The sequence below is a fragment of the Cavia porcellus genome, unplaced genomic scaffold (assembly GCF_034190915.1).
Source record: "Cavia porcellus strain 051 isolate PalLab524CR breed Dunkin Hartley unplaced genomic scaffold, mCavPor4.1 scaffold_7, whole genome shotgun sequence".
In the NCBI taxonomy this organism is placed as follows: Eukaryota; Metazoa; Chordata; class Mammalia; order Rodentia; family Caviidae; genus Cavia; species Cavia porcellus.
This window is the reverse complement of record NW_026947490.1, coordinates 50343929-50362380: the sequence shown is the minus strand read 5'-3', so window position 1 is coordinate 50362380 and position 18452 is coordinate 50343929. Positions and strand designations below refer to the sequence as shown.

The window sequence follows — 18452 nt, the reverse complement described above, 5'->3', positions numbered from 1 at the left end:
CACCACAGAATCCATTTAACCATTGATAGTGTTGAGAAATTACTGTTCCTGCATTCCAAGGATAAACTTTTAAAATTTGAATATTGAATTTAAATAATAAAATTAGACTGGGGACATAGCTCAGCAGCATAAATGCCTACCTGGCAAGCACAAGGTCGTGAGTTGGATTCCCAGTACCAAAATAATAATAATAATAATAATAATAACAAAGTTAATAGCAGTTACATTAAGCAAAATGTAATAAAATACAAATGTAATTAATCATTTTTCGTATTTTAAATTGAGCAGCACTATGGTTATAAATGAGAATTTTATTTAGCACCTAAAGGTAAGATTGGCTTTGGAATGGCTTCAGTCAAATGTATGACTTTACTATTTGACAATCATCAGTCATAATGTGTATTTGGTGTACCACTAGCATCTGGAGAAGAAAGAAATCAATGGACTTGTTTTAAAAAGTTATCTAGAACTGAGAAAGATAAAATCGTGGAGATCATTAAAGGTAAAATTTCTGTCAACTGACAAACAGTGTTTTCTTATGAAATTGAAAAATATAACACCAATCATTAACATGTAACACTTTAGCACTAAGTAAGAAAAACTATATAATATAATAAATGTGCTTTTTTTGTACCAGGGATTGAACTCATGACCTCACATTTGCCAGGCAGGCACTGTGCTACTTCCCCAGCCCTTAGAAGAAAGAAAATTTTTAAAGTAAAGTGAACATGAAAGGATAGGAGGGCATGCCTTACTTTGTTGAATGTTTGATAGTAAAATTTTGTTTTATATAATAAAGATTCTCTCTAGCATTTCAGTCACTGAATATATTGAGGAATACTGAAAGGCTTGCAATATTCCTACTTTTGCCTGTACTTCTAAGACACACTCAAATTTGGAGCATGGTGGGTAAGAATATTTTCTAATTGAGCACAACTATGGGTTCTCTCAAGATTCACTAGGATGCTGGGATGTATCAGTCCCAGAAATAAACTTGTTTTCTTGGTATGTTTGCTTATTTCATGAACACTGGGTTATTACAGAAAGCAACTGTATCACAATCAAAATAGGTAATTCACAACCCCTGCTACAAAAATCGCCAATACAATATCCAGACAAAATTGAGTCATAGGTTTCCGTTCTCATTTTCGCAGCATAGATTATGCATTGTTCTTGTCATTCTTTTATCATGTGTTTGTTTTGGTCTATTTAAACCACAGAGAACACACTCCTGCTATTATTAAATTCCTGCTGCTGGGGACCTAATCCAAGAGTATTCTGTAGCCAGGTCATTTTGAGGAAATGCAATGAACTAGTTACTACTGGTGAGTTCTAAACCTCAGATCTCACAGAAATGTTAAAAATTAAGCTAACCAAAAAAGGCTTACCTAAGAAGCCTAGGCATTGGGATTCCTTGTGATCTAAGGAACCCAGCTTTCCATGAGTCATTAGAAGCATCATTAAATTGGCCCAAAGGTGCCTTCCAGGAAAATGAAGTCCAGAATACACCTGTCCATTTCTGACCATACAAATCTAGAAATATTGCTACATTGTAAATGTTTTTCAGAATTTGGAATGGAATCGAAGGTCTTTGCACTGAGCTACATCCCCAGCCCTTTCCTTATTTTTAATTTGGGCGTAGTTTCACTGAGTTGCCCTGGCTAGTTTTAAACTTTGCAATCCTCCTGCCTCAACCTCCCAGAGTGCCTGGATTACAGACATGTACCAATGCACCTTTAATGAATGCTAACAAATCCTATATTCTTTTTTACACATATACTTTTCAACCAGGAAGCCAAATCAATGCTCTAAATCAAGAAATAGAACTATTGTTCAAAAAGGTAAGATTTTGTTTCCTGCTACCTTTGTGTTGAGGAGAAACCTGACATGGCCTTTCTTGCTTTCCAAGAATCACTGGGTAGACACCACTGATAAAGCAGAATACATGACTGCCTGGGGATGACTTTGGTCTTTCACGTAATCTGAACCATAGTGACAAAAGACTGTGATCAGATAGCCCATCATTCAGCTCGGGTCTATCCCACTAAATTAGAACTTTCCTTTCTTCATCTTCTGGGAGGATCCAAATCCATTTCCAACCACCCCAGCAGTTCTTACCTGCCTCCCTTGGTCTCGAAAGAACTCTCCGGTATTCTCAATAACCTGTTCATCTGACAGCTGAGAATACGGCTGCTCTTGACAAAAAGTGAAAGTCTCCCACAGAGTCACCCCAAAGGCCCACACATCACTCGCTGTGGTGAATTTGCCCTGCACATAAGAAAAAGTAAAATTAGAATCCCTGTGCACAAGAAAAAGGTTATGTTCTCATAATCTAGAATGGATTGCCCTTTCCCTACCACCATCAAGCAATACTGAAACTGCCAAAATCTGGGTGGAGGATCTGGAAGTGACAATGTGAGGCCATGTCATGGGACATCCTCCTGTTTTCGGCTTAGTTCTGCTTTTGAAGATGAGACCCAAGAGCTTAAGGAAAGCTACCATAAACCATCAGACTTTCCAATGGAGTGTTAGTAAGTCGGCCTTGCTATCAGGTAGGCTTGCAAAGATGTCCTGAGAAGGTGAGAATGCAAAGTCAACTCTTTTTATGTTAGAAACAGAGAAACCTGATTTAAGCACCTAGTATAATCCCTTTGTAATCTGGGACTCTCATTTTCCAGTTCAGTGATAGTAACAATCTTAAAAAGATTTTAGCAAGCGATAGCAATCAGATTTAGATGTAATTAGCCTGCATTAAATACTGACACATTTTCTATTCAATAAAGACAATGACATTGGCAAATATATGAATTTAGCTAAAGAAAATGAGAAAGGAGAGTTTTACCCAATTACCTGGGTTAATAAGACCACTAACAATGCAAAAGCTGGAATTTGGAGCAAGGGTCTTTGAGTATCAGTCTAGTATTATATCTCTTAAAAATGCATAATACCTTTAGCTACAACAAAGTTTAGTTATTACATTTGAAATAGGTAACCTATAACAACTCACTATACAGATGGAAAAGATCATAATGAGGATTCTGTAACCTGGTATACAACAGCACCATTGTTAATCATTGGAAATTGGAAAGCACTTATATATCAAATTATAGGGACATTAATAAATTATAAGATTCGGCCACATAAAGAAATATTATGCAGCTATTAAATTGTATTTTAAATAATTCATTGGAAATGCCAATGATAAAATATTAAGTAAAAAGTAGAGACTATGTGGCATAGTATCATCTCAGTTACATGATATACATTTTACAGTAGAATATACACATAGCATTACATGCATAGGAAAAAAATTTTCGAAGGAAATAAACCAAAATATTAATAGTGGTTATCTTAGTGAAAAAGAATAAATAATACATACTTTTGTTTCAAAATTAACTTATGAATCCTATAAGAATATGAGCTGAAAATAAATAGCTTGTAAATGAACAAAACTAAAGTAACCTCAGGTCTCTCTTTGAAATGTTTCATAAAACAGAAGACAAAATTATACACACACACAACATTGTTGGAAGTAAAAGTTTAAGACTACTAATTGTTTAAATTGGCTAAAAGCCTGGAAAAATTAACACTGAAAAAACTCAGGTATGCCTGGTCAGGAATACACCTCCAAGAGAGACATCTGGAAAAATTTATCTGCTCATGATACAGAATACCAACAGTTGAACAAAAAGTATAAACTGAAAAATGATGATCTTAAAAAGTAAATGATAATAATACTTTAAAATGTGCACACAGGTTCAATAATTTAATGAGAAAATAGTTATGCAATTAATATAGGACAAAAATTATATAACATTTATTTATATGATAAAGTTTTAATATTCTAAATTAATTCAGACCAATCATTGGATGGAAAGGAAAGAAAAGACACTAAAGCCCTTATGCTTGATATTTTTTTCTGAATTTTCTACAGTGGATGCTATTTTCTTATCAGCAAGGATAGACAAGTGTTAAATAATAATTAGTACACAAATAAAGTTTCCTCAAGTGAGAGAAAATAATAAAGTGTATGAAACTGCCTCCTGCTGTCTCCAGTTGGGTCCCACTTGCTTTGTGAACTGCCTAAGTGTCAATGACCAGGGCTGACCTCACAAATATAGGGAACTCGCTCACCAGCAGGATGCTCTCCCAGGACATCCAGCGGATGGGGAGCACTGCCCGGCCCTGGATCCGGTAGTAGTCACCACTGTACAGGTTTCTGCTCATTCCAAAGTCAGCTATCTTGATGGTGTAGTTCCTACCCACTAGGCAGTTCCGTGTGGCCAAATCTCGGTGGACAAAATTAAGAGAGGAAAGGTACTTCATGCCAGAGGCAATCTGGGTAGCCATAAACTTCAGGTTGGCATAACTGAGGAAATAGACAAGGAGAATATATAAGAAAGGAGAGAGTAGCAGATAGAAACTGGAAGCCATGAAAGCCACACACGCACATTGATATCCATCAACCAGAGTTTAAAAGTGCAGCATCCTCTGTGTGTGTGTGTGTGTGTGTGCGTGTGTGTGTGTGTGTGTGTGTGTGTGTGTGTGTATGTGTGTTTATGTGACTGAGGCTTGAACCTAGCCCTGGGCTAGGATACATGCATAGTTAGTCCCTTTTTAAGAGTCTAAGTTGCCCAAACTGGGCTTGAGCCTCTTGCCTTAGCCCTCTAGAGTCCTGATATTACAGGCGTGCACCACCATGCCCAGCCCTTTCTATACACTTCATGAATCCTTTTGCATTCCCTGAAAGGAATGCTCCATTATCCTTGCACACTAGGCTTCCCCACCATCCAGAACAGTGATGGATTTTAAGGGTCACCACTTCTCATGTTTACAACCCAATTACTCTCATAACCACAAGGAAAAGCTAGAAGACCAAGCTGATTTTACCTGACAGTGGGTACGTTGCTGGAGCAGGAATTAGGGGGCTCATGGCGAGAAAGAAACTGATTGAGATCTCCATTCTCCATGTATTCTGTGATCATGCAGAGAGGGTCCTCAGTGATACACACAGCTAAGAGACGGATAATGTTTGGGTCCTTCAGCCGGGACATGATCTTTATCTCCTTAAGGAAATCATTCCTTTGGAGGACACAGACATAGATAAACCCAGAGGTTCCCAGAGTCAGAATCAAAAGGGAGCAGAATGCACTGCAACACCTATTCCTTCCCATTTCACTTAGACTTGTTTGCCTATGGATGAACTTTCAGAGAACAGATAAATCAGCACCTGAAAGTATCTCATTCTACTGCTCCTGGAATGGAATTGACCTTTACTTAACTACAGTGTCTTGAGAATGAGACTGATAACTTATCACTTTGGCATGCCTAGTATTTAACAAAAGGCCTGCCGCATGGAGATACTCAATCATTAATTTGTAATATTTGCTGAACCAAGTATATTCTTTAAAATAACTTTGCAAAATGAAACTTTCCACTGAAAATCATCTTGCATGCACTAGAGTATTTACATTTTAAAAGCCAAAAAAATCACTCTATTAATAAAGCAAAGAATGTTTGCTATCTATCCAACACTTCTTTCTTTTTTTTTTTTCGCTCTTGCATGCAGTAGAGTATTTACATTTTAAAAGCCAAAAAAATCACTCTATTAATAAAGCAAAGAATGTTTGCTACCTATCCAACACTTCTTTTTTCTTTCGCTCATTGGATTTACCTAATGTAGACTGCATCAGTAGTCACAACATGCATTTAGTAGCCTGTTCAGTTTCTACTTTATGACCCAAAGGTGGCTGTGTTTTGCATCAAGTCCGTATTCCCAGAACTACTGGAGCAGATGGGTTACAAGTGTCCCATGAGTTTTACAGTAATTCTATGCTAAACATCATACTGTGTCAATATAAATCCTTAGAATCAATTTAGTTCTGATTCAACATCTCTTCTCTTTCATGTTCCCTTTAACTCCAAATCAGGAGTTTCCATCGCTTGGAAGGACCTACAGTCTGGGGATCCATTGCTGCTAAACAAGGGTAAGAACAGCTAGAACACAGCAGATCCCACCAACCAAAACAATCAAAGGCTTTGTCATATCTGTGGCTTTTTCTCTTTGCTATTTTTTCTAATCAAGTGCTAAAATTAGCACAAAGGATGCTCCATCTTCCTATAGGATACAGCAAATGTCACTTTCACTCATAATAATACCCTTAAGACTGAAATTCTAGTTGTAATTTGAAAATCTCCAGAGTTCCATTCCCTCACCTTTCTCTCCACTCCACTCCCTGTCATTTTCAAGACTTTTAATGAAGCCTATCACCACTTTTGGAGTTTAACAACACCTTGGGGAATAGGAATAATGAACTTACTCTCACTATGAATATCAGTGAGACAAGATAATGCAAATGGGGAAATGCAGATGTTATCCAGATGTGCAGACTTCTCTGGGACACAAACAACCAGCTTTCAACTAGCATGCCTCTCTGGGTGAGGACTAAACTCACCATTACTGTAATGGAAAGGCTGTCAGACAACGGAGTGTAGCTGGACACTGCAATTTATGTAGTAAGGGATCCAAGAATTAATAGCCAGTTTGGAAAACTGCTAAAGGATTGTGGATCCTCTTGCTTTGAGGTCCATGGATACTTTTCCAAGTAGAAGTAGCTTCTCGTTTTGGAGGTTGCAGAACATAGAAGAAAAGGAGCATAAAAGAGAAAAACAGAGGATGAGAAAATAGAGAAGTGAGAAAAAGGAGAATGAAAAGGTTTAGCAGGAAAGATATGTGATTGCGAAGTCTGCCAAGAAGAGAATATGACATTCGGAGTACATCTGTATGTAATGACTGGGGAAGTACACAGCTGGACTGAGGAGTGCAGGGCTATGCAAAGGGAGTAGGAAGTAAATATGGCAAATGTAATAGAAAATGTACGTTGGAAAGGGATGGAGAAAAGTTGAGTGCTTCTGAGTTCATCAGAAAAGGAAAGAGTAAGAACAGCAATGTGAGGCTGTTTACAGATATTTCCATCTCAAAAGAGAAATATGCTTAGAAGTTTCCAGAAATATTTCTGATCCTAAAGATGAAATGAATAAAGGGAAATTTAAAATGCAGACCACAGACCTGGCATTCTTGTTGGCATCTGCTCGGAGCATTTTCACGGCCACCAGGACAGGCTGGTTGGCACTGACATCTAGGGCAAAATCTTTGTCTTTGAATTTTTCCATTCCCGCCACTTCACAGAGATGAACCTAGACAAAAGTCATCTAGTCTCAGCATCATCATTTCTCCTGCAGATGTCTCAGTACTCTTGCTGGGCATTTCCTGGAGATAAACTAACTCTTACAACTCAGGCAAAATAATCGGAAGACAATAATAAGATATGTACAACATATCTTTGATTACTGACACAATTTAAAGCAATAGTAAAGCACTCAGCTAATATATTACTTCCTTACAAAAGAAATAGTAACAGTATTTCAGTACCGCACAGCCCCACAATAAAGTATTATTCAACATAAATGTTTAAACTCTTGATTTGAGAGGAAGTAGTTATCTAATAATGCAAAACATAAAGCAATTCTCTAAAATAATCCCTCAGTGTAAGGTTTAGCACTGTGAACGTTCCTATATATTACAAATAGTATAATAAGAGTGAGTTTTCAACCCAGGGGATAGAATGAGTTAAAATAATGCCACAAACACATGTCATGGGCCCCTGTACCTCTTGCAGCTCTAGATCTACCCAGGTGGAGAATATTTGAGCCATACTTAACACCTTTGATATATTTTTTGCAACCATGCGTTATATTGTATTTGGAATTTGGGTGGTTCATGTTGAAGAGTTCCTCTTGCAACTGAAAATTCTGCTTTGAGTTCTCCAAAAGGCCATGTGACTGAAAGTTTAATATTGCATGCATCATCTGAGGACAATTTAGAGAGGACTCCTCCTTATCTCAGTTGGTGATTCATTCCCTAGTGGCTAATTCTGGGACCAGCAGCAGGGGTGAGGTTGTTTTTTTACCATTTTTCATATAATTCTCATTACAAAGACAAAAACAAAGTCACTATCAAGCAGCAGGGTGTTCCTGGACAATTGATTAAAGATGACCACATCGTGTGAGCCCCACCCCCTGAAACATATTGTAGACATTTTTTGAAAGTATTGAATGTTTTTCAGGCTCTCTAATGTCTAGGGATTTGCCTGCCTTAAAAACTCCTGTATAGAAGTCTTAGGCTTTTTACTGCTCCTGATGAGGTTGATCTAATGCTTGCCATCCAGAGAAGAGTGCAAAGAAAGATAAGTAGAGGAGACATTTGGGTGTACATTGACTTGAGGAAGGGATAATTTGCTGTACTGACCATTTTTATCCACCCATTTCCTTCAAGCTACGGAAGACTGGAGGCCACACAGAAAATCAACTCACCTCCCCAAACTGGCCTTCTCCCAGCTTCTCCTTAAATGTTAAAAATTTCCTGGGGAACTCTTCCACAGCCACATCTTTTCCTGAGAGCAGGTCCATGGTGACAGCAGGCACTGAGTAGGTGTTGCCTCCGGTCACTCCCTGGAGGTTCACAATGTCGGCCTCAGCATAGTGGGGCACTCCCTCAGGTCCACTGGGCTGGACTGGTTTCACGACACCACTGCAACCTGGAGGACAAGGGCCATGGGATATCTTTGGAGGTCCAATCCAAGGGACATCTTTGGAGATCTTTTTAAGAAAGAAACTCTGAGGGGAGGACTAGAACCTGCCTCCATGGCAACCTAACTTCCTCATGATGGTCTTGTTCCCTGAGACTCTTCTTCGAGGCCTTCGAATGTAGGCACCATTGCATTCCTTATTCTTGTCTCATGGTCATGATCATTAACAGTGTCCTTGTCTCATCCTGTGGAATTGCATTGCGAAGCTATGGGAAGCCTCATGCTCTAGCACAATGAGAGTATGAAAGAGGGAAGATTTGTCAAATCATATGCTCTTGCTTTTAGAACACTGTCATTGGTTTAAAAGCCAATTAAATTTATACCATCTTGTGTAAGCCATACCCTAAATTTTAAAAAAATTCAATTATAATACTTTAGAAAATAGGTAAATTACTTCAGTTCAATCTAGAAAATAAGTTAGTTTATACTCATTAGTCTTGGTGCCTCTGTGAAAGCCTGTGAATTCAGTGGGCTCATTCAATGTTTTCTGTCTATTCAGTGACAGAACAGATATCAGTTCCTGTCTTCCTTCTAGAAGATTCCTTCCCACTGGTTCCCTGAAAATCCTGTGTTCTGTCATCCTCCATATCTGGTTCCGCCTGGATTCCTCTCCTCTGAGCACCACAAGTGCTCTTCTATTGACGTGGGTCATTCTTAGGTGATGACCTTCTGGAAAAGCTGCTCTGAGCCTCAGGGATGATCCCAGCATCCATTCTGATGTCACTCTGCACTTTTTCAAAGACACTGGGATTTGATTCATCTGGCAGTGTTTATACTTTACTTAATGCTTTTATTGAAAAAGGCAAAAAATATTTATTTTCATAATACTGTTTTGTGTTACCTTAACAAATGTTTACCAAAGATAAGTTAACAAAAAATAGATTACTCAATGATCCAGATGGCTGCAAAACTGAAAATTTCAGAATGCCTCTAGCTTCATTTATCTTCTTTTTCTCCTTATTAAACTCCAGTCCAGAATTCACCCACAGTGAAGCCTAGTGTTGGCTGAGTAGCTGAGCAGAGCCCTCTTGTCTTCTATATGAAATGACCAAGTTAGTTTAATTAGACTGAGTTTTTCTGGTGCTAACATCCCTGTAAACTTTTATCTTTTTTTTCACCTTCTGACATGGAGGTTCCTTCAATAGCAAAGGAGAGATCTCAACTCTAGAAGGAGTATGTGAATTACTCAGAAAGCTAGCATAGACCATAAAAGGACTTGGTTGCCTAGGAGCAAAAGTGTTACCTTACCTACTGTGTGTCTAGGCTTTTCCCTCGTCCTCTGCCTATTATTTCATTCTCACCTGATTCCTCTTCCCCTGGAGCAAATTCTGGGAGTTTTCGTATCAATCTAGATGGCTCCTGGTAGTCAGGGCGAAGTGGGAAGATCCGATCATAAGTCGAGTTGGACTCCTGTTCACTTGGTGATGAGGAGCGGTTATTATTGAACATGCTGGACTCGCTTGGCAGGGAAAGGCTGACTGTCATTTCATCATCCAGCATCCTCCGGGAGGCCTGGGAGAAATGAGACTGTATTGGTATAAAGAGGACCAGTTCCTCCCGTTCTGAAATGCAGCCCTTCCATCCAGTTTTCTCCATATAAGCCTCAGAAACACTATAAGTGACAGGAGTACAGTCTGGCTCCACAATAGCTTTTGTTGTAGAAACTCAAAAACCCTTTTTTTTTTTCAAGGCAGAATTTGAGCCCCTTGTTTCTGTACCGTTAACTGTCATTAAACATTTCTAAGCATTATTTATACAATCTTACGGGAGCCTATCAGTAAGCAAAGATCTTATGAATCTTATAGAGCTTTCTGTGTTTTTTTTTTTTTGATTAATAGGTTTTTTTGACTTACTCCTTAATTGCTTAGATTTTGGGTCAACATGAGTTAAAATATTCAAGTTCAATAACAGTGCTATTACATGATGAATTAATAGTTCACCTGATTACCCTAGCACTGCAAATTAGGATAACCATCCCCAACTGGCCATAGATTTTTGTGAGCCAAAAGTATAATGGCAAAAAAATGAAACAAGGGAAAGTCTTAATGTTGGAAAATATCAAGTCAAATTATATCTTTACAGGAAAACAACCCAGGTGGCTAATTCTTGTGGCTTACCAACTTAAAACACCTGCCTGTTCCAGAAAAAAAAGAATTCTAGCATCTAAATGTATATAATTATATAGATTTAAGCATGCAAAATTCTCCATGCCAACAAACATACTTTGGGTGCTTAATGGAGAAACAGAGAGAAATACAGGTGCTTACTTTCTCCACCAGACTAAAAGGTCTTTTCTTACAGTAAGAACCTCACATGAAACCCACATGTCATAGGTATTCAATAAATGTGGGTTGAATTTCCCAAAGGATTGATGCTGAGGATGTATCAAGAGTGTCCTAAACATATACTACAGGCTATGGCATATGTTAAGAAAAGTCCTTGGGATGTATGTGTGTGATTAAAAGTTTCATACACACACACATTCATACACTTCTATTTCCAGGAAGAAATTATGAGTGTCATTTCAATGCATTTTGAGTTATCTTCTTGAGATCTATAATGTTTGGAAGAATTTCCTCAAAAAAATTAGATATTCAAGGGAACAAATTTTGTTCTTCCTTTTATCTGAGGGAAGGTCCCCATATCATCTCATTGATGTCTTGAAAATCAATCCAGTAGACCAACTCTTTGTGAATTCTGCCTTTCAGTTCTCACAGGCTATGTATGGACTTAAAGCTTTAAATTAGGCAACATTTCTTCAGACCAAGAGTAAAGGTCCTTGTGGGAAGCAAGGAGGTATTTCTTGTGAATATCCTTGTCTAAAAACTTTAAATCTCAACAATCTCAAGAACTTGAATGTGGAAAAGATCAGAAGGAACTTCAGGCTGCTTGTCTGGGTACTCCTCTCATTTGCTGGATGCGAGTCTCTTTTCTCCTGTCCAAAGAGTTTTAGACTCAAACCCATTTTCATGTTCCTCTTGCCCCTCTTCTGGATTATTCTCCATGCAAGGCTTCACTCTCCTCTGAGAGACCCATAAACACAGAGTTCACCCAGGCAAGGCCCCTCTTCATCCCCTTTGCCCTCTGTAGGTAGTTCAGAACCTCAAAGCTCAGAGTGTCCAGGACCTCCCTCAGCCCACATCCACCTAGAGGAACTCATTGCACAGGGAAATTGGGTATGGTCTAAGGTGGAAACATCACTGGTGGTAGTGGGTCCAAGAGAATCTGACTTTTGGCAGCAATGCCCATGAAGTTGTCACCTGACCTAAGAAGCCAAGAAAAGTCATTCATATTCTAATCGGTAAAATGCATAAATTTTGGGAGAAAGATGCCAACATATTCCTGTATTTACTAATGGAAAGTGTGTATATGACCTTGAACATCCCACAATTTCTCATCATACAAACAGTTTAATACTACTAAAAATTAATACATGAGAGAAAGTCTTTGAAGACTAGGTAAGTAAAGAAGATTATCCTGATCATTTGACCTAGAAAGAAAGAGAAGGGACTCAAAAGAAAACATAATTATAACCTTCAGATACACAAAGAAATGGATCGAATTATGAGGAAATTGACTTGGATATTAATGAGGCTCTCTCTGTCTCTGCCTCTTCTCTCTCTCTCTCTCTCTCTCTCTCTCTCTCTCTCTCTCTCTCTCTTCTCTCTGTCTCCTCTTTCTCTCTCTCTCTGCCTCTGTCTCTCTCCTCTCTCTCTCTCCTCTCCCTCTTTCTCTCTCCTGTCTTTCTCACTGTCCCTCCTTTCCTCCTTCCTTTCAAAAACAGCAAAAAATGGGTAAAAAGAGAAAGTTCACTAGTATTATCATGTGCTTTAGCTGAAGACAGATTATGAATCTTAAATGTGCATTAAATTACCTGTTAAATGAAAATATGCAGATATCTAAAACCTAGTGAATCAGAATCTTGATGGAAAATGTTCAAATTGAGGATCAAATCTTAAGAAGAGGCTGCTGACATTTCTAGACGATTCTAAAATCTTGATTCTAAAACTGAGAAAATTGACTTAGCAAATTCTTTTTCTGGCTTCACTCCTGGTTTTTTGGTAACCTCTTGTAAGTCTTTAGCAAACACATTCTTATAATCTGCCTCTTACTCTCAGAACAATAGCAGCTTAAGAAAAGGAGATGCAACTTCCTGTCTTTGCCCATTCTGTACCACCTCACCTTCTCCAGCATTTTCTGCCAGAACTGTCTCCACAGGATGATGACAATGATGGCAAGAAGGATGAAGATGATAGCGACCAAGCAGCCAATCAGGATCCGAGTGTTGCTATCATCAACTTTAAGCATTGGATCTGAGACCAGGAAGAGAAGGCAGAGAGTGTAATCATTATATGGGGCAAGTAAAAGCACGAGGCACTGGGTGGTGGAGAGCATGGTTATCCCATTTCCTTAAGATAATTCCAGAAGATGTAACATATCTCTGCTTATTCTTGATCTTGCCAGCATTTTGTTCTTTGCTCCTATATCCTATGGCCCTCTTTCATGAGATAGTAGCCTCCTTCTCTCCACATCTCAGACTATATAGGGAAGACTTTTTCCATTCTTCCCCAAATTTTGTCCCTATATTACCATGGCAACTCCATGCACAACAGGTGAGGAACTAGTTTCACTCCCCTCATTCTCTGAGAGCTAACGTAGCTGAGAGACAAGCAACCCAAAGTTCCCACATTGCTGGCTGAGTGGCCAGGGATTCCCTGAAGCAAAGAATGCATATTCACATTGAAAGGGTTTTGGCCCAGACAGGACACTGTAGCTGGTGAAGCCTTAAAGGCAGAACCAAGGAGCTCCTATCTCCTCCACCCTTAGGAATTTACCTGTGACTCCAACTTCCCTGCCCTCTAGGAATTTACCTATGGTGCCAAACAAAGACCAATGGGCTACCCGTGCATCCCTGATGCCCCTTTAGGTTCCACCCCAAACTGAGGCTACTTACATATCCCCCACATCACGTGTCCACCAGAGAGAAAGCTGGACTCCAGCTGTTGGGGGTTTTGGTTTTCTCTCTCCATGTTCTCAGAATAAAGGCCTCTTTTGTTTTATACTTCTCATCTTTTGGATATAATCTTATCATTTGGTGCCATGACTTGATCGGCAGGTGATTGACTCCTGGGACACACCCAGTTCCCAGCTGAATTCACGAACTGGATTATATCCTGGATTACTTCTCTGCTTTTCCTCTCCTGGAACCTGCTTGACTTGTCACCAACCACCCACACAAAACACCGGCCCGATTAATCTCAGGTGAGCAAACTCCAGAGAATTCTTGGTGCTGGGCTCAGCCCCAGGCGAGTTTTCTCCCCCTTTGCGTGGGTTTGTGAGGCTCTCATGTCTTTAAGACAGCCCAGGGCAGGGTCTTTTTGGGCAACCTGCGTCCACACTCAAAAATCTCTCACGTCCTTTGGGTTCAGATAGCCCAAGGCAGAGTTTTCTCGACCGCCCATACTGTGAGAACAGGGTTTTATTACCACTCAGGGAACCCCCATCATTAATGCTCCCCTTATCCTTAAACTTCTAGAGGCAGCCCAATTTCCAAAGCAGGCAGCAGTTATTCATTGTAGAGGACACCAAAACTCTACAGATCCTATTGCTCAAGGCAATGCCTTTGCAGAGTCACAAGCTAAGTTAGCTGCACAAGGGCCCTGCCCTTCTCATCTTCTCCCATTAGTCCCAAACAGTCTACCTCAGCCCAATTATTCACCAGAGCAGTTACAGCTACTTCATAAACCAGGTTACACACAAAACACTCAGGGATGGATTTTTCAGGGATCTAAACTTGTTCTCCTACATCAACAGACCTTAGACATCATCACTGACTTACACAACTGTTTTCATATAGGATCACAGGCCCTACAAACTCTTAGCCCCAACAGTCACACACCCTTCTCTAAAAGTTATCATTCTTAAGATTACTTACACCTGTTATCTCTGTGCTAGGACCTCTCCTCAGGGACGTATGGCACCCCCTTCCTTTCCTACCCATCAGTTTCGAGGACACACCCCTGGTCAGGACTGACAGATAGATTTTACACAAATGCCCCACCACAAAACTCTCAAATATCTTCTCACCTTTATTTGTACCTTTTCAGGATGGATAGAAGACTTTCCCATAACCAGGGAAACTGCTAATGTAGTTGCCAAAGTCATATTACAAGAAATCATTCCAAGGTTTGGTCTGCTTTAGAGTATTCAGTCAGATAATGGTCCCCCCTTTATTTCTCAGATCACTCAACAGGTATCCTCAAGCTTACACATCAGCTGGCATCTACACATTCCATACCATCCACAGTCCTCAGGGAAAGTAGAAAAGGCAAATGGCCTCATAAAGACACACCTTACAAACTCACTTTAAAACTACACCAACCTTGGCCTCAACTTTTGCCCTTAGCCTTAGCCAAGCTCAGGGTACTTCCCCGAGCTCCTACTTTCTTAAGTCCTTTGAATTCACATATGGCAGGCCATTCTTACTCCACAGTCTTCCTACTTCCCAAAATCTCCCTCCCCTTGCTGACTATGTCCCTGTCCTCTCTTTCCTCCAACACTTGTTGCGACAACATGCTGATCTCTGCCTTCCACAACCCTCTGGAGAAACCAAACCAGATCCTCCCATATCCTGAGGAGATCTAATTTATCTCAAATGTTCTAAATCCACAGGACTACAACCAAGATGGAGTAGCCCCTATCTGGTCTACTTGGTTACCCCTACTGTGGTCAAAGTTGCTGGACTCCCATCCTGGTTTCACATCACTTAGGCTAAGGGGTGTCCTCCCAGCCCTAAATCTGATCATTCTAAGTGGTCATCGCATCTTCTGTTGCCCACGCATCTCCGTTTCACTAAGGCCTCGCAGCCACAGTAACAGGCTGAGTCATGTTTTGTTATACTTTGGTTCCTAATTTCTTACATTCTATTAATGATCATTTTTACAGTAGGACTCTTGATAGTCTTTCCTAAGGACTCCCACATCATGCGTAAGATAATCTTCATTAATGTTCTATGCGATGACTGTCGCAGTTCTTTCTACCCTCAGCTGTCTGGTTAAACGTGACATCCCTGAAAGCCTAAGCCCTTACCTTCCCTATACTGATACAGCCACCGCTTTCCCTGCTCCCCCTATTTTTTCCAGTTCAACTCCTGGACTGGAGACAAGTTTTACACACCTACCCTCTTAACGTTTATGCTTTCAGATGGGGGAGTAATCACCTCTCATAACTTCACTCCTCCTAACCTCACACTTATTTTTCAGAATTCTACCGCACCGTGACAATGATCCTACCTCAATGTCATCCCTGATATAATGACATGTCTAAATCAAAGGCACCTTTCCTTCTACCTCACCTGAGTCCTTAAATATGACAGTGCCATGTCTCCTCATAACATCTTGTTTCTTTGTTTTTCCAGTCTAACATACATGCATTCACTAGTGAGGTTGCCCTGGCTAAAACACCTGGCACCAGCATCTACCTGGGCATCAACTGTCATCTGTCGACTCCCCTAGACTCCAGTAGTGTGCCCCCTGCCAGCAGGAAGTAGTTAAAGAGAGAAATCTTCACCCCTTCTCATAATAATAATCATAAGATGGGATATGAAAGGGTTTTGGCCCAGACAGGACACTGTAGCTGGTGAAGTCTTAAAGGCAGAATCAAGGAGCTCCTATCTTCCCCACACCTAGGAATTTACCTGTGACTCCATTTTCCCCGCCCTCTAGGAATTTACCTATGGTGCCAAACAAAGACCAATGGGCTACCCGTGCATCCCTGATGCCCCTTTAGGTTCCACCCCAAACTGAGACTGCTTACATATCCCCCACACCACATGTGTGCCAGAGAGAAAGCCAGACTCCAGCGGTCAGGGGTTTTGGTTTTCTCTCTCCATGGTCTCAGAATAAAGGCCTCTTTTGTTTTATACTTCTCATCTTTTGGATATAATCTTATCACACATAATCATTTCCAACTACAGACACCAGCTTTTTGTTTTTCTTTTATTTCACAGACTTCATCCCATTCATTGAAATTTTTTTATAGGTCTCAGGAATGTCCCTTTCCCTTTTTCCACCCCAAGCTGCCCAGACTTTCATGCTAAGTAATTGGAACATTCTAGTTTTTGTTTGCCCTGATGAGGAATCATAGGAATAAACAGTGAAGAGAGAAAGCTTGGGCCCTTAACTTCAGCAGTGGACTGTCAAATTTTTCTAGATAAGCCACCTGGAATCAGGCCTCCCACACAGATGGGGCTTTACAAATCTCCACCCTCTTCGTCTCTCAGGAGGTGCCTTCAGTTTAATTTTTGTAATTAGAAATCACCCATACCATAGGTTGTAGGTGCCACAGGCGATGTGGGCAGGGCTCCAGAGTTGTTGTACATTGCAGCATCTGTCACAACACAAGAGTTAAGTTAGAGCTGGGAGCATACAGCCAGGCAGTGGTTTATCTAGAAGCAAGTTGAAACCTAGAACACTATGAATCAATTGAGTGGACTTTCAGCAGTCTTTTTTAAAAAAGAACCTGGCTTGCTTATGTATTGAAAAACCACATGACTATGTCATTAAACGTGTAATGCAAGGAAATCATAATAAATAAAAATATAACCACTTATATATGAGGCAACTTTCCCTTTGCAAATTTTTTTCTTCTCAAATTTTATATCCAAGATATTCCGGTGCAGAACAGTGTTATAAATTTTGTTTATGGCAAATTCTGACTTTGTATGAGGCAGTGCATAAATCCAGTAAAGCAGAGAGAGAATACAGTAAGTAAAAAAGCACTGTATAGACACAATGTTCAGATGTTCTTTCCTTTAATAAAAATAAATTGTTTTACAAAAGTATTTCCATTATGCCCCAATGCTTGGCTCCTTAACTCATAAAGGAAGACTTCACTCATTTTTAAGATAAATTACTGACAGAGTGCCAATACTGTCCATTATTATCATTTTTGTGAGGCTGAAGCCTCTGAGTTCAATATTATCCTTTACCATGCATGTGTAGTCTCTGGGTGGAGAACCCAAAAGTATATTGGCCATACTGGTAATGGCATCCAAATTTTTCTCTTTGATTTGTGAAATCAAGGGGTCAAGAATCTGAACATGCATTTTCCTTATAGGCGATACTCTTTTCAGAAATCCTCGTTTTTCTTCTTCATAGCATTGTTATACAAACAGGGAGGTATCTGGAATCGATATGTACTTTTTGATTTGTGATCTTAAGCTCCAACAAAAACTAATACTATCATGACATCAGACTTAAGGCTTAAGAAATCCCAAGAGTCAAAAGTCATAGTCCATACAGCTGGACCAAGCCAAAACAAGTAAATGTTACAATTACTTGGCCAAAAGAATCCCAACGGGTGATGGGAATCTACTTGTACCCCAGTAGACAGACAAGGCACTACTTTTGAACATTTTAATTTGTGCTTTCGACAGACATTTCAGGTAAAATAATCAGTCGATTTACTCTAAAATTAAATCATTGGCATGGAAGGCATTTGGCACCAAACCTATTTTTCTAAATGTGTGCTTGTTCCTATAAGTACATTTTGAAATTTTCTGCTTTTAAAAATCAAATCACAAGGGATAAGTTCCTTCAATTTATTGCTAAATTAGTCTCTCATCCTCTATTATCTTATGCCTGTGCTTTCTTTCAGGCCTGGGAAATGTTCCATTCCTTTGGTGTTATTCATGAAAAACCCACTCCCTAGTGCCCCTCTCCTGACCATTTACTATGTTGGTACTACTTTTGATACTTTTTGAAAAATCATTGCATGGAATTTCTCTTCCCATCTAAAAGTTCA

The 18452-nt window shown here is 39.7% G+C and overlaps 1 protein-coding gene across 8 annotated transcripts in view; it reads right to left on the bottom strand.

The window, feature by feature from the left end:
- The window catches only part of Ddr2 (discoidin domain receptor tyrosine kinase 2), a 137259-nt gene that overhangs the window by 8730 nt on the left and 110077 nt on the right, over positions 1–18452 (bottom strand). For all 8 annotated transcript variants that reach the window (XM_063253580.1, XM_063253579.1, XM_063253584.1 and 5 more), the window contains 8 exons: positions 16974–17036; positions 12831–12961; positions 9950–10160; positions 8374–8597; positions 7070–7197; positions 4891–5082; positions 4135–4369; positions 2119–2268 (listed from right to left, as the gene is read on the bottom strand). In XM_063253580.1, coding sequence (XP_063109650.1) covers positions 2119–2268; positions 4135–4369; positions 4891–5082; positions 7070–7197; positions 8374–8597; positions 9950–10160; positions 12831–12961; positions 16974–17036 — 1334 coding nt within the window. The remainder of the gene's footprint in view (positions 1–2118; positions 2269–4134; positions 4370–4890; positions 5083–7069; positions 7198–8373; positions 8598–9949; positions 10161–12830; positions 12962–16973; positions 17037–18452) is intronic.